The following is a 22,016-nucleotide window of genomic DNA, read 5'->3' on the forward strand; positions in this document are numbered from 1 at the left end:
TAAAAATGTTAACGGTCCAGGAGGTGCACAAATTCCCCCACATATGGGGCCATGGAAGGCTCTGGAAGGCCAGGACACACATGCTAGGGAGCCTGGTCAGCCCCACCTGGAGGAGGGGCAAGAGGGCTGGGGTTCCTGGGGGGCGGAGGGGCGCAGGAAGGCATTCAGTGAGCTGTGGACCCGGAAGCTGAGGCTGCAGGGGCGGGTGGGGAGCAGCTGGGGCCCGGGGAAGGGCCCGCTCCCCTCTCCAGACCCGCATCGGTGATGGCATCCTCCAACCCCCAGACCAGGCAGCCCAGGAAACGCGCTCGAGGGCCAGGACTCTGAAAAGGCCACCCGTCTGACCTTGGAGACCCCACTCCAGGAGCCCAACCCGGAAACAGGCAGCAGCACAGAGACAGACTGCACGTTCCTGATGCTGAAGACAGAGCAGCCCGAGAGCGGCCCCGCGTCTCCGCCGAGCAACCACACGGAGCCGACAGCGCCGTCTGTGCCCCTGAAGGGCATGTCTTCAGTGTGTGATGGGGGCACGCACAGCCCCGGCCCTAAGTGCGACAAGCAGGATCCAGAACATCAGTCACTGAAACGCGACTCTACGAACCGCCTGTGGGCCTGAGAAGAGGCTGGCAGGAGGCCATCCGAGTCCCCACGAGCACGCACTTACTTTCACAATCAGGAAACAATACGTGCTGCTTTTAAAAAGAAACGTAAAGAATAATTTAAAGCAGAATTGCACACAAAATCTGCCGAGAGCCCTCTGTTGCCTTGCTCTGCACCCCGAGACTTGGCAGGGGTGGTCCCAGACTGCTTGGGTGGACGGAGAGAAGGAAGGACGGGTGGGTGGACGGACGGACGAGTGGGTGGCTGGGTTCTGGCCTGTCCACTGAGAGAGGTGCAGCTTGAGCCACACATCCAACCCCTCTCAGGGCCTCAGTGTCTTCCTCCAAAAAGGGGAATAGCCTTACCTGCCCTCCTTCTTCCCAGGGTACTTGCGGGATGCAAGGAGCCGAGGGCAGGGCTGAGCCCCGCCACGAGGAAGCCCTACCCTGCTGCCATAACAGCTAATTCCAAAGCATCAAGAATCATCAGGGCAGAGAACGCTAAACCCACTGATGACTGGCCCAGACCTCGGAGGTGCAGCCGGAGCTCTGGTGTGTGGCAGACACATGTGGGGACAGTCAGTGAAGCAAAAAGTGTGCAAGAGACGCATGCCCCGCCACCCGAGTGCACACCTGTGCACAGGTGTGTCTACATGGGTGTCACACATCTGTGTTGGGGGTGGCCCCATGTGAGCCCAGCCAGCTGTCGGGCTGGCGTGTGGATGGGCCGGCGGGCGAGTGGGTGCAGGGCACACCCGTGTACACCCACACGCACCACACGCACACTCACAGGCTGTCCCGCAGCTCCTGCGTGTCACTTGGCGTCCCCAGGGACTGGAGGCTCTGCTCCAAGAAGGTCACTGCCGAGAGAAGGGGGCAGGCGTCAGGGGCAGCGGGGCTCCACCACGCGGTCCCCACCCTCCAGGATGCGCCCCCAGCCTGCCTCTGCGCAGGGACGTGGGTGCCGAGGCCCCACAGCAGGGCCCCAGGGCAGCCCTCTCCCCAGCTGTTCAGAGATGGGGTCCAGGCCCGAGTGGGGCTCAGGGGCCCTGGGGAGCTGCCCCAGTGGGCCTCGCCCTGGCTCTGGGGGGGGGGAGGGCTTCTCTCCCACCCCGGTCAGCGCTCTCTGAGCTGGGAGAGCTCAGAGTTCAGGGCAAACGCGAGCCCCCACCCACGAGGGTGCAGGGAGCCCGGGCCGCCCCGTGTCCATGCCCCCGTGTCCTGAGGGAGTGGAGGACAAGCCCTGTCCTCGTGGGCTGCGGCTCTCGCCCTGACCCCTAGCCTCGGTGACCTGTGAGGGGGCGGCCCTGCCAGTCTGAGGGAGGCTCTGACGCTCCCCCCCAGGTGGCCCGTCCAGGTCCCAGGCGTGCAACAGGGGAGGGAGGAACGGGGCCGAGAGGGCACCTGCCGAGGACACAGCCCAGCCCGAGCCCGCAGCACTGGGCTCACGCCCTGCCCCCACCCCCGCTGTCCTGCATCGGCCGGGCCTGGGCCGCAGGGCACCCTAGTGCGGGAGGCCACCACCCCGAACCTCCCGCGGCGCACTCCGCGGCCCGGATCAGGGCGGGGTGAGGCCAGGGCACTGACTCACCATTCGAGTTGATTCGGAAGACGCTGGCCGACGTCTCCTGGAACAGTTCCTGGAGAAGGTCACTCGGGTCCATCTGGGTGGCTGCGAGGAGACAGGAGGGGGAGGTCACATCTTCGCCACGCAGCCTGCCGGATCCCAGGGCCACCATGGTTGGGCAGAGTCACCCCGTCCCAGCTGTGCCCCCTCGGGGTCCAGCAGAGCCTCAGAGATGGAACAGGAGCCACAGTGCTCAGTGGGGGACGAAGAGAAAGGCCAAGAGGGCAGCTCCTCGGGCCAAGCCCCCCACTGCTGGGCACACCCCAGGGCAACGGCAGCCTCAGAAACCGTGGAAGCCAAAAAACCCCAGAAAGACATCTTTAAGCACTGAAAGAAAGGACAAAAAAAAATCAGTCAACCAGAACTCTATACCCAGTGGAGATATATTTCAAAACTAGAGGTAAAATAAAGATTGATTCTCAGACAGAAAAAAGCCGAGAGAAGCTCTTTCAGCCAGAGATGCAGGACAGGAAACGTTAAAAGCAGCTCATGAGGTCAAAGGACTCTTGGATCGGCCGGAGGAGCTGAAGATTGCAGTGGGCTAGCGTGCAGGCAAACGAAGACGTCTTGTCTCGCTCCTGATCTAGTGAAGAGACCGTGATCATCGAAGCAAAACGAGTACCAACTGCGTTAGACATGATGTATGTGCGGGGTGGAGGGGCGCAGATGGGAGTCCTGTAAGGAGCTCACGCACCAGGTGGAGGCGAGGCTGTTCCCTGAGGGAAGGCCATGGACGCTAAAGATGCTTGTTACACACTCCAAGCAAAACCGCTCCAAAACAGGAACACCCATAAGCCAACAGTGGAGGTAACACAGAACACTACGCTACACTCGGTCACTCCAAAGAAAGGAAGGCAGAGAGAAAAAGGACAAGGGATCACAGGGAAACAAAGAAAGCAACTATCGAAATGGCAGATTTACCCCAAACACACACGTTTTGACACGAGAGAGAACCCATCTAAGCGGGGTCGTGCATCGCGGCCCACGCATGACCGGTAAAGACCATGCTGGAGTGTGGATTCAGAACATCTCTGTCGTCACCGGAAGTTCAGGGTGAACTGCTGCCACCACTCAATCCACAGCAGAGATGTCAGATGGGACAAAAGCAAACTCGACAGCACATCAAACACAAGAAACCCAGCTCACATGTAAAATCAGATACAGCTTATAAATTAAAGGATTGGAAAATGCATCAATGTAACAGTAATCATGAGACAGCTGGAGTGGCCACAACTGACATCAGACAGAGTAGCATTCAGGACAATGGGTCCAACAAGAGACCAAAAGGACGTGGTTACAATGATATCGGGGACGAGTGATAAAGACAAATGACCCTAAATATGCACCTCGTATCGCTGTGTGAAAATACACGAAGCAGAAACTGGCAAAACTGACACTCGCCAACACCCCACTCTCAGGAGTTCCCAGTACGAGCAGACAGAAGATCAGCTGTCTGTCAGTGCTCTCCAGGAACTTGACCGGAATGACATTACAGGATGCGCCACCCAGCAGCAGCCGAACGCACGTCCTTGTCAGACACACAAGGAACTCGCAGAAGATGCTGATACCTCAGGCCATAAAGCAAGTCTCGATTGTTGATAATAGTTGAAATTACGCACAGTATATTCTCTGACCACAACAGAACTAGGAACCAATAATAGAAAGAGATCTGGAAATAGACAATTATTTGAAAAACAACACACTTCCAAACAACCATTAGTAAAAGAAAAAAAATCACAAAGGAAATTAGAAAATATTTTAAACTGAATGAAAACATAATAAATACAAATGTGTGTAAGTAAAGCAATGTGCTGAGGATAATTTATAGCAATAAATACTTACATTAGAAAAGGATAAAAGTCCCAAGTCAATGATCTAACAGAAACAAATCAACCCCAAAGTAGAAAGGAAATAATAAAGGTCAGCAGAAATCAGTTAAATCGATGTGGGTAAATAGAGAAAATTGATGAAGTAAAAATCTGGCTCTTTGAAACTATCAATAAAATTGATAGACTTGCAGCCAGACTAGTTGAGAACAAAATAGAAAAGAAACAAATCAGCAACATCAGGAAGGAAGGAGGAGCCCTCACTACAGGTCCTACAGGCATTCAGATGACAGGAAGGGAACTTTAGGAACAACTCATGCCAGCAACTCTGACAACTTAGACAAAACAGGCAAGCCCCCTGAAAGACACAAAACAATGAAGCTCACTCAAGAAGAACCGCAGCAAGGGTGGCACAGACTGTTAAAGAGACTGTGGGTGACAATCTTCCCACAGAGGAAAAAATGCCATCTCAGATGGTGGCCACATATTTAAAGGAAGAATAATACCAATTCTACAGAAACCCTTTCAGAAAACAGGAGGAAATGATTCCCCACTCATTTCAATACTGGCCTTATAGTTTCCGTAATCAGACAGTGTGGGCTGCATAAGCAGAGACACAGATTGAAAGAAACATGAAAACAGAGGTGCCCAGGTCATTCCGTGTTCAACCAACAGTGCGATAACTGGATATCTACGGAACCTCGACCCCAAATCCACCACACTCAAAAATTAACTCAACGTGGACCACAGGTTCAATACAGGTGTCTGGCAGGTCCCTTGCCTTGTCTCCAGAATCAAGATTGAGCAGATGCACGCGACAGGCCAGCAGCCCAGGAAGAGATGGACGTCGATGTGAGCAGACACTGCACCAAAGAAGACGGATGAACGGACAGAGAGCACAGGACAAGCCCCAGGTGCAGAGACCGGGCTGAAACTGCAGCGAGGCCCCTCGCCCGCCAGCTCTGAGTGGCCGAAACCAGCATGACTGCCAGCAAGGACGCCAAGCAGAGGGCTTCTCACAGCTGCCCTGGGGCCTGAAAACGTACAACCGCTGTGGACGGTGGTTCGGCAGTTTCTTACAAAGTTAAACTTACACTCACACTGGACTAGCAATTCGACTCTCAGGTATTTATCCAAACGCGCCAAGAAAGCGAGGACGTGTGTCCACACAGACGTTCGCACGCCCTTTCACTCTGCCAAAAGCCGGCAACGAGGAGCCCGCCCACCACATGGACGGGACACAAACCGTGGAGCAGCCCCTCCTGAGCGACAGAAGGACACGCTACTGACACACCCAACGCCCACGGCCAGTCCTCGAACATATTAGGACAGGGAAGCAAGCCGGAGCCGAAGGAGAGCAGCCCGCAGACCTCACACAGGCTGGGAGCGAGAGCAGAGCTGGGCCGGCATCTGGAGGGGAGCAGGGGCCACCCATTGCAGCCCCGGCTCTAGGCCAGCCCGGAGGTGTGACACCCATGCAGCAGGGACCCGCGCAGCGGGGACCCAGCGTGGGTACTGGGCGCCCTCACCCTCCTCCGGCTCCACAGCTGCTGCCACGATGCCCTCACACAGCAGTTCTGCGGCCCGCGTGCCGCCCAGACGGCACCTATTATTACCGCCCCAGCGCTCTCTGGGCTGCCAGACAGCAGGCCTGCACTGCCCTCGCCCTCCCTGACCCGCTGTGCCCGACTGGAGCCTCTGTGGAGAAGTCAGGCCCCGCAGAGCGATGCTCCCCTGGAAAGCCAGGGAAGGGCTCTGCCTGGGAGGCCCGGGGTAACCGGGTCTCAGGTCCCCACCTGCCCATCCTGAAGCTGCAGGGCCAGCCCAGCCCGAGCCGAGGCCTCTTCTGGACGCTGAACCAGAAACAGAGACAGAAAAGCCAGCGCGTCTGGGACGGAGCAGGGTAAGCGCTGCCCTGGAGACCCTGTGTTTCAGCTTCGCGTGTGACACTGCCAGGAGAAGAGGTCTTTCTCATTGTAGGTCACAGCCCAAAGGTTGGAACTAGATGCCCTTGAGGAGAGAGCTGCATCTTGTCTGTGCCTGGCTCTGCTCTGCGACAGGTGAGGGAGGGGACGAGCACCGCCGAGAGGAAGCCAAGCCCCCTGAATGCCTGGGGTTTAGACGCTGTCACGTGCACGATGGCCGGCTGGGTGAGCACGTGAGTGAAGGAGCAAAGGATGAAGGACAGGAAGGGCCCAGAGATCGTGGAGGGAGGAGCGAGGGGAGGGGCCTCGGCCTTCAGTGGCCACGAGCGTCCTGCCGGGCGAGCTGGGCGATGAACTCACCTCTGGGCAGCTCGGGGCTGAGGCCCTCCGAGGGCAGGGCCTGGCAGGAGAAGGTCTTGGCCACGACCTGCTCCACGGGCGTGAGGGCCAGGGCCTGGGGCTTGGCGGGGCCGGGGCCAGGGGCCACTCCACGCAGGTCGCCCAGCTTGCGCCGCACGACGGCACGCAGGTCCCGCCACTTGTGCTTGAGGTCCACGATGTCGCGGCGGCAGTAGCCCAGCGCGTTCACGGCCTGCAGGATGCGGCTCCACACGCGGTACCTCCGGGTGGGCTCAGCCCTCAGCAGCCCGGTGCCAAACAGCAGCTGGTGGTGCTTGCTGACCTTGGCCACCAGCACCTCCGTCTCCTGCGGACAGAAGTTGGGCTTCCTCTTCTTGGCCCGGGAGGCCCTGGGCCCCGCCACCCGGCCATGGGCCCTTGCAGCCAAGTCCTTCCTCGGGCCGGCAGGCGGCGAGGTGCGCTCCGGTGTCCTGCTGCCGTCCGTGGAGACCCCTGGCCCTGGAAAGGCACCAAAAGGCGGGTGTTTAAGGCCCCAGCCAGTGGGGTGGCAGATACGGTGGAGGCTCCCGGGGAGCCTCTTCAGATTCAGAGCATTGCTGCCGGCTCCCACCCACCGGCCCCTCCCTGCTGCGTTGTCCAGAGGCCTGGGTCCAAGTCCTGGCCCTGCGGCTGCCTGGCTGGGCACCATGCGGCAATGGACCTCACTTCCAGGCCATGGTGCCCATCTACCTCCAAAAAGGGCCACCCCGGCCCTACCCACCTCCAGAAGCTGATGTCAGGGGCAAAGGAGTGAGAAGGCTGGGACGGCTGTCTCCTGTCCACAGGGAGAAGGCCCTCTGGGGCCAGGGCCAGCCTGGGGACGGCACTCACCACTGACACACCAGACACCCTGACCAAGAACCCACCCCTTGGGGCGCCACTGACCCCTGCCTTCCTGCCCAGCTGCATGAGTCCTGCCCTCGGCTTCCCCTCCCACGCAGCGTCCTCCTAAAGCACACACCGAGGACCCGACCCTCCCCTGCCAGCCCCCTCTGCAAGGAGGATGCAGGCTCTGGGGCCAAGAGACCAAGGGGTCACGGGAGCCGGTCCAGCCCCTCACTCTGTCCTGTAGGGTCAGCCTCAGCCCTGAAGCCCACAGGGCCCTGACAGCCTGGCAACGTCCCTCCTGTCACTGGTCCAGCCCCACCACGCCATCAGCTGGCCCTGGGGAAGGGACGTGCTGGTGGGGGTGAGGGTGGAGACGGGCCAGGCCCCCGTTTTTTTGGTCTGTTCTTTAAATATTTATTTATCTATTTGGCTGCACCAGGTCCTAGTTGCAGCACGTGGGCTCCTTAGTTGCAGCTTGCCAGCTCCTTAGTTGCAGCATGCGAACTCTTAGCTGCCGCATGCATGTGGGATCTAGTTCCCTGACCAGGGATCGAACCCAGGCCCCCCTGCATTGGGAGCAAGGAGTCTTATCCACTGCGCCACCAGGGAAGCGCCCACAGCCTGAGCCCCTGGAAGTCCATGCCCCGCCCACTGACCCTGACTCCTCAGTGCTCGTCATCTCTGGGTGGCCTTCCCTGGGACCCCCAGACCCAGCATCCCAGCGGAAGTACCTCGCTTCCTGGCCCTCGGGCCTCTGGGCGTACCGGCCGGCCCCAGATCACCTTCCCCGTCCTTTCCCACACAGGGGTCCTGCAGGCTGCTCTCTGGCGACGGGCAGGGGAAATGACGGATTCCGTACTCAGTCCAACATTTAGCGCACTCTACAGACAGCAAGGGACAGTCTCGGTTATGCCCCGCCTGCCTGCAGAGTGGCTCAGGGCGCCGCTGGTAGAACAAGGCTCTCACGCAGCACAGCAGGTGCGCCAGGCCCTCCAAGCATCCATGTTGAGAGCTCCACTCACTCAGACCCACCTCCTCCAGGAAGCCCTCCCTGACTGCCACACCCTCCAGAATGCCCTGTTTGCTGAAAGAGAGCAATCAGTTCAGAACTTTAGATTTTCCAAATCTTTCTCCGCACCCAGGTTCTTCTGAAAGGTAATTCCAAACCAGTACGAAACTCCTTAGAGCAGAGCCTCAGGTGTGGCCCACAGACCAGGCCAGGCCTTTGACAGGTGTCATCTGTGTGCAACAAACAACGCGGCAAAAACGGAGAATAAGGCCTTGGGAACGTCTGTGGCAATTTGAAATCGCCGCAACACCAGCACAGGACCATACTGCTGTATTTTATAAAAACACTGTTCGTGGTGTATTGGAAGTGAAAATAAAAACAAAACGAGTTCCCCTGACACTCGGCTGCCGAGCTGAGGAGCAACTGTGGGGTTTCCTCTTCGATAATTTTCATTTATTCAGAAACACTTCCTGGACAGGTTTGCCAAAATTCCTGAGCCCTAAGACGCACGTTGTGAAGACACTCAGACACCTCTGTGAGCAAGCTGCCTTCTGTCCGCGGCACCTTGGGGCCCACGGAGGCGGTGGTGCCAGGCGGAGGCTACACACCAGAGCCCATGAGGGTACGTGGGCCCTGCTCCGCCCGGCTCTACGAGGAGGGCACTTTCCAGAAGCCTGCTCCAGGGGCGACATCTGAGCACGTCAACAGTCTGGCAAAGTCCTGGGGACTGGCGGTCCCGGCCCGTCTCAGCGCTGAGCTCCTACAGCAGCAGCTCCTTCGCAGAAAAGGCCTCCACGTCGGGTGTGTCTGTGGGTCTGAGGGTCCAGGACAGGGCCCATCTCGCAAGAGGTCAGGGCCTGACCTCCCCTCTTCCCCAGGGGCTTCCTGGGGAGCCTCCAGGCAGGGCCTCCTCCTCAGGCACCCACCCAGGCTCCCCTGCAGGCAGACACTCCCCAGGCCCGGGAACCCCGGCCCCAGCGACGGCTGCCCGGACAGCACTGTGTAGGGTGGAGATGCAGCCGCCCAGGTCCCAGGCGATGGGGTCACCCTTCTGCTTCGTGGGGAGCAGGGAGACCGCAGGCCCGGCTGGCAGCCCAGGTGCCACCAGATGCCCTCGCCTCGCTGGCATCCGGTCACCAGGAGTCCAGACCCTGCCCACCTCCCCCTGGTTGCTCCACAAGGTCCCCAGACACCCATGGAGGGGCCAGTCTGATCTGCCCTCCGGAATCACGTGAACCTTGAACTTTGGGGGGTGGGGGGACTGGGACAATTTACATGTAAATACAGACAATTATAAAGAAAACAATAAAGATCATTTGCAACCACACATCCCTAGGTAAACACTGTCCACACTCGGGGCTGAGGTCTCACGCAACTAGAAGACCGTGGACGGGGCTTTGCCTGTTTCATTCACCATGTCCGTGCGTCATCCCACCGGGCCGTGGATGGGTCGTCGGCACTCTCCAACAACTGATCCCCACGGCGGCCTCACATCCCGCCCCGGACCGCGGCTCTCTCCACAGTCTCCCCAGGCTGAGGGGTGACGGCATTTCTGAACTCTGTCTCCTACCCCCATGCGGCAAACACCTCTGCCTGTATCTCTGATTATTCCCTAACAGAGAAGAGGCGTGGCTGGGCCGAGAGAGGGAAGGCAGCGGGGTCTGAAGGCAGGGAGCCGTGTGCCCTCCCCTCCGGGGGAGCCCGCCCCACCCCGGGGAGCCCGCCCCCCCCACCCCCCCCACCCCCCCCACCCCCCCCACCCCCCCCACCCCCCCCACCCCCCCCACCCCAGCCTGGCCACGGGAGAATGGCCAAGTTCACTTCCACTTCTCCATGTACCGGTGAGGCTGAGTGCCTTCTCACGTGCCGTGAGCCATCCCGATCTCTTCACAGATCTGGCCCATCTGTATGAAGATTTGGCAGTGTGGGGGGAGTTCCTTCTATTTATGTGAATTCTTTACGTGTTAGTCATGTCCCACTTGGCTTTTTGCTGCATTTGCGATGGGATTTTACGATAAGAGCCCACTCTGAGCTCTTCATAGTTAACTTTAGGGTCCCCAAGTAACCCGTAACACACGGTGCTTGGCACACAGCAGGTACTGGTGATGGCAGCTGCTCCCACATCTGGGGTCTCCGCGGGGCCCCACCATCCTGGCTGGCAGGCCCAGCCCTGCCTCCCTGGGAGCCTTTCTGGTCACCCCCAGAATCACACCAGCATCCCAGAAGCAGCCCTGGTCTCAACAGCTGTCAACAAATCAGGAAGATGCAGATCCTTTTCTGACAGAAATGCAATTAACTTAGAAATCATTTTTAAAAGACAATTAGAAAGAAATACGTATGTTTGGAAATGACGAACTACAATTCTAAACAAATCCTGGGTCAAAGAAGAAATCATAATGGACATAAAACATTTACAACTAAACATTAACAAAAAAAAATACTATATATTTTTAAATGTGTGAGATTTGACTAAAACAGTGATTATTTGGACACTTACAATCTTAAATGCTTTTGTTAGAAAAGAATAAAAACTAAATTTGAATGAGGTAAACATCCAGCTTAGGAGTCAGAAAAATAAAACAGCATCAACTCAAAGAAAGAAGGAGGAAAATAGTAAAAACATGGGCAGAAATCCATCAAATTTTAAAACTAGCATATAATAGAGATCAGAAAGTCAAGTCAGCTCTTTGGAGAGGCTTATAAAACTGCCAAGGGTCTCTCAATATTGCTTACAAAAGAAGAAAATGGGAAGGTACAAATAAACAACATTAGGAATAAAAAAGAGAATGTGATCCAGGTACCACGGACGTTATCAAAACAATAGGAGCAGAGCTTCACCGTGTTCACTTGCTCAGTCTCCACCACGACAGGAGGGAAGCCTAACCTGGTCCATTTTCAGGTGGTCGGGGCACAGCTGGAACGCGGCAGAGCAGGGGGTCGGAACCAGAGCAGCTACCCTCAGAGCCGTGCCCTTGACCAAACAACAATGCTGCCCGGGTCCCACTGGGCAGTGACATGCTACCACACACAACGTTATTTCAGTCAATTTGAACATTTAGAAGAAGCAGACACATGTCCAGAAAAACACAACAAACTGACCCAAGAAGAAACAGAGAGCCTGGACAGCCTTCACAGATGGAGAGAGTAACGGGCAGTCCAAAGCAGTCCACAAAGAAAACTCCAGGCCCGGGTGGCAGTTTTACAGCAAAATCCCAGACGCCTGTGAGGAACACAGAGTCCTCTTGGTCCCAAAGCTCACACAGAACAAAAACACCATTTCTACTCAACCCTGAACTAGAGCATCGGGCCGGCTCCGGACGGCAGGAAAAATAAGTAAAAGATAAAAGCACTGAAATAGAAGAGGAACCTACTGTTGTTATTCATAGATGACACTGTCTATACAGAAAACCCAAGATTCTACAAATTATTACAATTAATAAAAAGGCTTTAGCAAAATAGCAGGACAAAGTCAGTGGGCAAAAGTCAATTACACTCCACAGGGAAAACCTGGCTTCTTCAAGAAATAAAACTCAGGGGGAAAAAAGAAAAACTAAAAGATAGAGGAGACTCTAGAGATTTGGAAAGACTTAAAAGGCGCATCATCGACTACAACGCGTGGATCTCATAAGGACCCCGTGGAAACGCGTGTCTCTGTGGTGCTCCGGAACCCACCGGTGGGCAGGAAGCCACGGCTGCATCTGTACGACACTTGGTCATGGAAAGGAGACACACGCTGAAATACTCACACAGCAGATGTGCTGACGTCTGGGGCTTCCTTCTAAATGCCCTGGGCAGGGGGGTCATGAGGGCACAGGCGAGGCTGGACCGGCCACGGGGGATGCCCCTCAACCCAAAACCCAGTGGACGGGTGCTGGGTTCATGACATCACTGCGTCTACTGTTCTGTTTGAAATAGCTCACATTTAGAAAGTTAAAAAATAGGATGTAAAAATTAAATAAAACCTCTGGACTTTCCTTCTTAAAACAACCAGTTGTGTGTGCATGCACCAGCAACAAAGACTTGGAACATGTAATATATTCCATTTATAATGGTACCAATTACAAAAGCAGCAAAAAACATGTTTTCATTTTGTTAAGTTTAATGGAAGGTATGTAAGATCTTTGTGGAGAAAATTATAAACCTTTATTGAAAGACGTTAAAGACCCAATAAACAGAAAGACCTACACGTTCATGGGTTGGAAGACTGGTGATGACAGAGATTCCGATTCTCACACGTTAACACAGCGGATGCAAAGCAATCCCAGTCCAAGTTTGACACGGGGATTCTCTAACCTATTCAGCAACAAAACGCCAAAATATCCAAGACATTTCTAAGGATAAACAAGTAGAGCAACTTGCCCTAAAAAATATCAAAGTTACAACTGTATGAAAATTAGGGTGGAACTTTGCACAGGAATAGAAAACTTGACCAGAAGAACCTGTATGGAAACTGTATTCATCACAGAGCTGGCACTGCAGGTCTGTAGAAAGGGATGGAATTTTCAGTCAAGGGCTCGGGGATCATTTGTTATACAGAGAAAAGTGGTATTGCACTCCACCCTCCCCTCCCCACCTCTCACCGTAAACAAAAATCAATTCCAGATGACTGCAAGACTTAAATATGAAAAACAAATTATACAAGCTTTAGAGAAAGTAAAGGCAAAATCATTATCACCTTGTCATAGAATTTATTAAACAGAAAGTGCACACCATGACAGGGATGATTGATAAACTCAGCTAGCTGTGATTAAGAACCTGCTTTCCTCAGCAGCACCATAATGAAAAGCCAGCACAGTGGACAAAGGTTTCACCTCCAGAAACCTTGTACATCGACAAGAACAAGACAAACTCAAAGGAAAAATACACGAAAGAGTTACCCGGAGAGACCCAAATGCCCAGTGATCACACGAAAAACTGACCAATCCCATTAGTTACCAGAGAAATGTGAATTACAACCAGAAGACACCATTCCACGCCCACAGACGGGCAAACAGTCAAGGCCACCACCGTCTGGTGCTGACGGGATGGGAAGCAGGGGCAGGTCAGCACAACCACCAGCCACCAAGCTGGCCACCCCTGGCCACCCCTCGCTTGGGCCGTCCCGACAGCGCCAGCGTCCAAGCGTCCTCGGCACCACCACACAACAGGGCCCAAAACAGGTGCCCTAACAGCCCCTCGCCCATGGACCAGGTACGCCTGCCATGGCCACGCACACGACCCAGTGCCACAGAGCAGGGAGATGGAAGGGCAGCCACGTGAACGGCAGTGACTCGGGGGCAAAACAGCAAAACCAGCAAACTGCAGAATGATTCAACCGTACAGAGTCCCAAAACACACAGACTCGCAAGGTCTGTGTGAGACTCTGACATGTAGCAGCAAAAGCACAAGCAAGAGCCAGAAAGCGGTAACCCACAGCCCAGGGGCGACGGGAAGGCACTGGGATCCAGGGGAGGCACCTGGGCGTCTGCGTCGCCAAGCCTTACACCGTCACGTTTAAAGTCCCCATGCACACGCACTCACACCCACTGAGCCGCACATCTGCCCGGCACCCCCAAGGACACGAAATCAGTTACGTAAGCCACACGTCCTGCCGAAAACCCCCTTCGCCCGGGGAAGGGAGCCGGCGAGTGAGCAGCCTGCGCGGTCAGCCTGCGGGGTGAGGGCTCGGCACCCGGAAACCTAGAAGCGGATCCCGCCCGGTGTAGCCCAGGACGGCGTCCGTCACCCCGCCGGCCTCGGTTCCCGTGCTGGGCACTGCACGCCAACACCTGCCCCACACTGTCACCCACTCAGCCATCTGCCAAGCACTCGCAGGCCACCGCAGAATGACCGCAGACACCCAAGTCCACCCCACAGCAGAGCAGCCTCTCCCACTCTGCTCTCTCCTGGTGCCGACTCAGCCCAACACCAACGGCGCCATCCCAGCCCAGGGCCAGGGTCACCCCTGGTCCCGGGTCACAGGCAGCGCCGGCCAGGACAGAACCCATCTACGGCCACCAACACAGCACAGTGGAGACCCGCCCACGCTGCCAGCCGCTGTCCTTACCTAGGGGCCGATAGCCTTGTGTGGAGGGCCCCCCAAAAGGGCCGCGGCTCCCCAGGCCGCCGCTGCCAGCGATGGATCCGTAGGACATCTTCTCACAGAAGGCAGGGCCGCCGCCTTCCTGCAGAGCTGGAAGAAACCAAACCCGGGCAGGGAGGGAGGAAAGAGGGTTTAGCGCTGGGATTCAGGATGCACTCTGGCCCCGCCCACCCCGCCTAGGAGTCTGACTGCTGCACCCTCACCTTGCAAGTCAACAAGTAATGTCTAAATGTTGAAAAAAAATCAAGCAGTAGTGACACGAGTGTGTTATTCAGAGGAAAGCATCAAAGATCTACTAGAAGAATCCAAAGCAGCTGACTCGGGACAGGAAGGAGGGCGGCTAGGGGTGACTTTTCTCTGAATTAACCATGTAGCGCTCCTTTACGCCATAAACTTCATGCATGGGTAACATAAAAATATCAAAGCTTAATCTGCAAAATTCCAATAAGATCATCCTCCAGAAAGATCAGTGTGGAAACAAGAGCTGCGGGCTGCTGGGGTGTCTGCCTTGAGCAGACAAGATCCAGGTGGGGGCCCAGCGTCTCCTCAGATCTCTGGAAGGCCGCCCCATCATTGTCCTGTGCGGCCATGCAGACCCCAGGCAGGCACAGGGACCCAGGAGGACTCGGCCCAGTTCCACAGGTGCACCCGTGCACCTACTGTGCACCAGGCGCTGTGTCCAACGTGGTCAAGGAGGCCTGTCCCTGGCCCTGGGGACCTGAGCATCGAGCAGGCGACAAGGGATCCAACAGCAGCTTTCAGAGACCCTGGGGGCACAGCAGAGCCCCAGACCGGCGGGTCCCCAGGGCAGCAGCTCAAGCGGGATCGGAGCCGGGAGCAGAGAGCAGGTGGCCAAGCCACAGAGCCATGGTTTGAAGGGAGGGGCAGGGCAGCCCTGGGAAGACGGGAGGGACAGCAAGTGTAAGGCGGTCCCACGGCCACCTGGGGGACTGGCGGAGGCTGCGGGGCGGCACTAGGGACCCTCCAGCCCAAGGGCTCACCATGCGCCTGGCCACAGGCGGGCAACTGGAAGGGACTGCGGGGCCCAGCCAACGGCACCTGTTGCTTGAGAGGCAAAAACAGTCCGAGGGACTGCCACCGATGTCCAGGCAAGTGAGGGGTCGTGGCAGTCCTGGTCTGAGAAGGGCAAGTCCCCAGCCTGCCGTCTCATCTAACCTGCAGTCTCACACGGTCTCTGCCTTTGCTCAGGAACTGGGAGATGGAGGCCATCCCACCGCTGGGCCACAAAGACTCCGCCCAGCCCGAGGACACTGGTCTGGGAACACGAGACGCCACTGGGCAGGACTCTGGGCCTCAAGGCTCTGGGGACCTGGAGCCCAGCGGGCCCGTCCCCGGTGGCTCGCAGGCACCCACCCCCACCCCCAGGCTCCCCACGTGCCAGGCTGCACCCTCAGCTTCCTCCCCGCCCCTCCCGCCCATCCGCCCACAGCCAGTTCACGCCCCAACTTCTGCACCAAGGTTCCCCCCCCCGCCCCCCGCAAGGGCAGGCAGCAGGCAGCAAGGACCCAAACAAGGAAGAGGGAGGGAGCCGCTGGCAGCCCAGAGAGCGGGCAGAAGCTGCAGCAGGGCCAGGCCAGAGGGCCGGGCGGATGGTGCTGGGCTGTGGTGTCCGAGGGCAGCCCCAGGCTGCCTCCAAACTGCCGGGCAGAGGCCAAGGGAGCAATGCCCACTCCCCGGGAGGCCTCCTACCAAGCGGCTTCCGTGACCACCCACCAGGGCTGCCAGCCTCCTCCAGCCTCGTGCCCCTGGCTCATGTTGGCGCCAGGCTGTGCCCTGGACATCAGCCCCCCGCTCCCCAGCAGCCTGAAGGGAGCCGTCTGTCCTCAGACTGCCCAGATCCTGTCCCCCAGGCACCAGAGGAAGTGCGGGTGCCAGGGAACGCCCCCAGCAATGCAGCCCTGCCTGCAGGACAAAGCCCCCAGGCCCGGGGGAGGAGCGGCCCACCAGCAGGATGCCAGGGGACGCGGGGCTGGAGGGAGCACCCGGACACGGCTCAGGCTGGGGGCCAACAAGCCGAGCCCCAGGGCCAGCGCTGAGGCTGTGGTAGGGCCGTCTCTGCCCCAGATGGGCTCCCACGCAGGGCGTGACCTCTGCCTGCAGCTCTCTCCTGCCGGCATGGGTCTCTCAGAGGCCGGGGCACCCCAAGACCAGGGCCGACCTTCCCAGCAGCAGACAAGGAACGGTACTGTCTAGACGGGGGTGCCACAGAATGGGCCCTGCCCCCCTCACTAAGCTGAAGGGACCCCCCCCCCCCAAGGATGGAGAGCCGGTCCTCCCAAGCTGGGGCCTGCACAAGTCACTTCACCCCCCTGGTCCTGTTTTCTCATCTGTAATAGGGGGCAGCACGCCCGCCCTTAGCAGATCAGGGTGAGGTGTCAATCAGTGACCTTCAGGAGCTCACCTGTGAGCCTGTGCCCTGCGGTGACGTGGGGCCACATGTGGCACTGGACAGCAGCGGTGGTGAGTGAGGGCCAGGCCTGGAGGCCGGAGAGGCGAGAGCAGCACGGCTGTCCCTCCTTCCTCCTGCCCTCAGCCTCCCGAAGGCCTGAGCCAACCAGGAACCGCGAGATGCGCCCAAAACCCAGAGCAGGAAGAGGGCACGGGTACCCCGCAGCCCCCCTGCAGGTACGAGCTGACCTCTGCCCGGATGGCTGCGCCTCGCCCTGCACCTCGCTCCTGCTGGAGCCTCTGTGAGGCCCTCCCGGCCGTGGTGACGGGCCTGACGGCAGCAGCAGGCGTCCTCCCCCCTGAAGGGTCCACTCCCGGGCCCGCCCCACCCGGCCAGGTGCCCCCTAGTCCTGAGCCGGGACCCAGTCTCCTCCCTGTAGGAGGTACCGGGAAGGGAGCCCCAGGAAGGGTGGGAAGTCAAACAAGAGGAGGCCACCCTCCAGGCACCTGTCCCCACGCTTCCGGGCCCCTGTTCCACTGCGCCCACCCGAACACCCACAAGCCCCAAAGGGCTAACAGAACCTGGTATCCAGTCGCCCTCAGGCCGGCCTGCCCTCCCCCCGAGGCAGCCACATCAGGGCCTGCGGCCCCCATACCCATGGGAGAGAGTCCCAGACCACCTAGCCCAGAGGAACCACGGGGGCCGGGCGAGGAGCGGGGACCTGCTGGACCCATGGGTCCGCAGAGGGAGGTGCGCCCAGCCTTCCTCCCGGCCGAGCCCAGAGCCCCTGCCGCCCCGGCCTGCATCCCCAGGAGGGGTCTCAGCACCTGGCCGCAGGCAGGGGGACCGCTGCACCAACTCAGGGACCTCCCCTCCTCCGAGACCTCGTGCTCGTCCTCCACACCTTCCCTCAGTCTCACCCAGCCCTCGTCCCCGCTGACAGCGCTCGGGACCTCACCCTCACGGCCCGAGCTCCAGCCACAGCCCCTCCGACCCCACCCCCAGCACCTCCGGGTCGCCGTCCTTCAGCCGTCCGTGTCCCCTCTCCTCTCCAGGCCCCGTGCCGACCCTGGGGCTCGGCCCTGCCGCCCCTCCCCCTGCACAAACACAACCCTGGTTAATCCAGCTCTCCAGGTGCCCTGGAGCCCAGGTGGGTGTCGTGGGCTGCTGCCCGCCCACTGTCATCGCCAGCCCCTCCCCAGATACACGGTGAGCCTTCCTCCAGCCACAGGCCAAGCCGGAAAATACACAGAAGGCCAGGCCGTGGCGCTGAGGTTGCAGGTGCACCGGCCCTGACTCCAGGGGGTGCTATTCCACTGCTCAGTGAGTTCCCTGTTCTTCACTGAGCCGAAACGAGCACAGGGGTCAGGGGCAAGGGAACTTTGGGGATCGGGGGCTCATGCCTCAACACCTGACCCAGACCGAGAGCGGCCAGGAGGCCTCGCCAGGGCATCCTCAGGGCCCACTCCGTGTGAGGTGTGCGGGGGCGATGGGGAGGCTCCCTGAAGGAGGCAGGGCAGGAGAGCTGGCCGGGGGCCTCTCCCACTGCCCAAACCCTCCTGCTGCGGCCGCCCTCGGCTCACCTGGTCCCACGCCCGCCTGCAGGGGAGCTGCTGGGGCAGACCTGCCCCCGATTCTGCTCTGGGCCCAGCGGCATGGCTCCGGGTCCTGACCTGCGTTGCTTAGAGACCGCAGCGCTGCCCCAGCGAGGGCGAGGTAGAAGGCAACACTGATACCCAGTCCCGCCCACGCCACTCCAGGTGGAGGCTGAGCGGCCCAGGCTGCTGCCCACTGAGGGCCAGGAGGACACCGTGAATCAGCCCGCGCACGAGAGCCCACAAGCTAGACCCACACTTCCCCCACTGACCACCACCCATGGGCCCACCAAAGTGGCTTCCGATGCGGGGCATTTGGGAAGCCAAAGCAGCTCGGAGACCCCAGGATGAAGGCAAGGACATCACTCAAGACCAGGCTGCCCGGCACACCAGGCCCCGCATCTGGAGTGTCCAGTAGAGAAGATATCTGGGACCTGTCCGGGGTCATGGGGGCCTTGGAGAATGACAGGCGTCTACCGTGGGCCCAGGGGAGGGGGTGGAGGCCCCTGTGCCAGGCATCCACTGATCTAGCTCAAACCCCCAATTTTTTTTTTAACATCTTTATTGGAATATAATTGCTTTACAATGGTCTGTTAGTTTCTGCTGTATAACAAAGTGAATCAGCTATATGTATTCATATATTCCCATATCTCCTCCCTCTTGCGTTTCCCCCCCACCCTCCCTATCCCACCCCTCTAGTTGGTCACAAAGCACCGAGCTGATCTCCCTGTGCTATGCGGCTGCTTCCCACTATCTATTTTACATTTGGTAATGTATATATGTCCATGTCACTCTCTCACTTCGTCCCGGCTTACCCTTCCTCCTCCCCGTGTCCTCAAGTCCATTCTCTATGTCTGCGTCTTTATTCCTGTCCTGCCCCTAGGTTCTTCAGAACCATTTTTTTTTTTTTAGATTCCATATATATGTGTTAGCATACGGTATTTGTTTTTCTCTTTCTGACTTACTTCACTCTGTATGACAGTCTTTAGGTCCATCCACCTCACTACAAATAACTCAATTTCATTTCTTTTTATGGCTGAGTAATATTCCATTGTATACAGGTGCCACATCTTCTTTATCCATTCATCTGTTGATGGACACTTAGGTTGCTTCCATGTCCTGGCTATTGTAAACAGTGCTGCAGTGAACACTGTGGTACATGACTCTTTTTGAATTATGGTTTTCTCAGGGTATATGCCCAGTAGTAGTGGGATTGCTGGGTCATATGGTAGTTCTATTTTTAGTTTTTTAAGGAACCTCCACACTATTCTCCATAGTGTCTGTATCAATTTACATTCCTCCCTTTTCTCCACACCCTCTTCAGCATTTACTGTTTGTAGATTTTTTGATGACGGCCATTCTGACCAGTGTGAGGTGCTACCTCATTGTAGTTTTGATTTGCAGTTCTCTAATGATTAGTGATGTTGAGCATCCATTCCTGTGTTTGTTGGCAATCTGTATATCTTCTTTGGAGAAATTTCTATTTAGGTCTTCTGCCCATTTTTGGATTGGGTTGTTTGTTTTTTTGATATTGAGCTGCATGAGCTGCTTGTATATTTTGGAGATTAATCCTTTGTCAGTTGCTTCATTTGCAAATATTTTCTCCCATTCTGAGGGTTGTCTTTTGGTCTTGTTTATGGTTTCCTTTGTTGTGCAAAAGCTTTTAAGTTTCATTAAGTCCCATTTGTTTACTTTTGTTTTTATTTCCATTTCTCTAGGACGTGGGTCAAAAAGGATCTTGCTGTGATTTATGTCATAGAGTGTTCCGCCTATGTTTTCCTCTAAGAGTTTGATAGTGCCTGGCCTTACATTTAGGTCTTTAATCCATTTTGAGTTTATTTTTGTATACAGTGTTAGGGAGTGTTCTAATTTCATTCTTTTACATGTAGCTGTCCAGTTTTCCCAGCACCACTTATTGAAGAGGCTGTCTTTTTTCCATTGTATATTCTTGCCTCTTTTATATCAAAGATAAGGTGACCATATGTGTGTGGGTTTATCTCTAGCCTTTCTATCCTGTTCCATTGATCTATATTTCTGTTTTTGTGCCAATACCATACTGTCTTGATTACTGTAGCTTTGTAGTATAGTCTGAAGTCTGAGAGCCTGATTCCCCCAGCTCCACTTTTCTTTCTCAAGATTGCTTTGGCTATTCGGGCTCTTTTGTGTTTCCATACAAATTGTGAAATTTTTTGTTCTAGTTCTGTGGAAAATGCCATTGGTAGTTTGATAGGGATTGCACTGAATCTGTAGATTGCTTTGGGTAGTATAGTCATTGTCACAATGTTGATTCTTCCAATCTAAGAACATGGTATATCTCTCCATCTGTTTGTATCATCTTTAATTTCTTTCATGAGTGTCTTATAGTTTTCTGCATACAGGTCTTTTGTCTCCTTAGGAAGGTTTATTCCTAGGTATTTTATTCTTTTTGTTGCAATGGTAAATGGGAGTGTTTCCTTAATTTCTCTTTCAGATTTTTCATCATTAGTGTATAGGAATGCAAGAGATTTCTGTGCATTAATTTCGTATCCTGCTACTTTACCAAATTCATTGATTAGCTCTAGTAGTTTTCTGGTAGCATCTTTAGGATTCTCTATGTATAGTATCATGTCATCTGCAAACAGTGAAAGTTTTACTTCTTTTCTGATTTGGATTCCTTTTATTTCTTTTTCTTCTCTGACTGCTGTGGCTAAAAATTCCAAAACTATGTTGAATAATAGCATTGAGAGTGGGCAACCTTGTCTTGTTCCTGATCTTAGTGGAAATGGTTTCAGTTTTTCACCATTGAGAACAATGCTGGCTGTGGGTCAAACTCCAATTTTTAAGAAGAGAAAACTGAACTCAGGGAGGGAAACCGACTCACCCAAGTCACGGAGACAGACGGGGTCTAGGACAAGCCCCCCCACCCCCGCCCCGTGGCTGCAGTCCTCCCACCCGCCCTCCCCAGTACTCTCTGCCCTGGGTACTGCGGTCCCACTGTGGTCCCACAGCTGCGGAGGAAGAGAAGAGCAACTGCCGCACCTGCCTGGTACCCTGCCAGCACTCTCCCTGCCCACTGGAGCTGGCAGGCAGCGTGTGAATGCAGTCTGCACTGTGCACAGACAGTGAAGAGAGAGATGTGAGTGGGTACACAGAGCCGCACAAAGGCCACTCGTTCACACAGCTGTGAATGTGATGTTCATCTTCTTCCCAGCTTTGTCCCCTAAGACGGGGTAATGCCCCAGAGCAACGGACACGCCCAGCACGCAGATCTTGGTTACAAAATACCATTCTTCACAAAAAGGAATTAAGATTCCTTGGAGAAATGGTTGATTCCAGGACTGGGCAGAGAAAGTAAAAGATAAGCCTAGAATATTCTGTTACACAAAAGAGTAAGGAAGTGCTCAAAGCAAGGTGGGGCTGTCCCAAAAGGACACAGGAACCAGCTTGAAAGGCTTCCACTGGCCAAATCTGGGACAACTTGAGCATGAAAATAGACAATGGCGGGACTTCCCTAGTGGCACAGTTGTTAAGAATCCGCCTGCCAATGCAGGGGACACGGGTTCAAGCCCTGGTCCGGGAAGATCCCACATGCCATGGAGCAACTAAGCCCGTGCGCCAGAACTACTGAGCCTGCGCTCTAGAGCCCACAAGTCACAACTACTGAAGCCCGTGTGCCTAGAGCCAGTGCTCGCAACAAGAGAAGCCACCGCAATGAGAAGCCCGCGCACCGCAACGAA

At 56.3% G+C, this 22,016-nt stretch overlaps 1 protein-coding gene across 1 annotated transcript in view; it reads right to left on the reverse strand.

Moving 5' to 3' along the window:
- Positions 1–22,016, reverse strand: part of TSNARE1 (t-SNARE domain containing 1) — a 79,551-nt gene that overhangs the window by 34,783 nt on the left and 22,752 nt on the right. The window contains exons 2-6 of the mRNA XM_061171739.1: positions 14,260–14,385; positions 7,936–8,085; positions 6,338–6,835; positions 2,191–2,271; positions 1,390–1,459 (exon numbers count right to left, since the gene is read on the reverse strand). Coding sequence (XP_061027722.1) covers positions 1,390–1,459; positions 2,191–2,271; positions 6,338–6,835; positions 7,936–8,085; positions 14,260–14,347 — 887 coding nt within the window. The 5' untranslated portion in view covers positions 14,348–14,385. The remainder of the gene's footprint in view (positions 1–1,389; positions 1,460–2,190; positions 2,272–6,337; positions 6,836–7,935; positions 8,086–14,259; positions 14,386–22,016) is intronic.

Source organism: Eubalaena glacialis, chromosome 17 (genome assembly GCF_028564815.1).
Source record: "Eubalaena glacialis isolate mEubGla1 chromosome 17, mEubGla1.1.hap2.+ XY, whole genome shotgun sequence".
NCBI classification, from domain to species: domain Eukaryota; kingdom Metazoa; phylum Chordata; class Mammalia; order Artiodactyla; family Balaenidae; genus Eubalaena; species Eubalaena glacialis.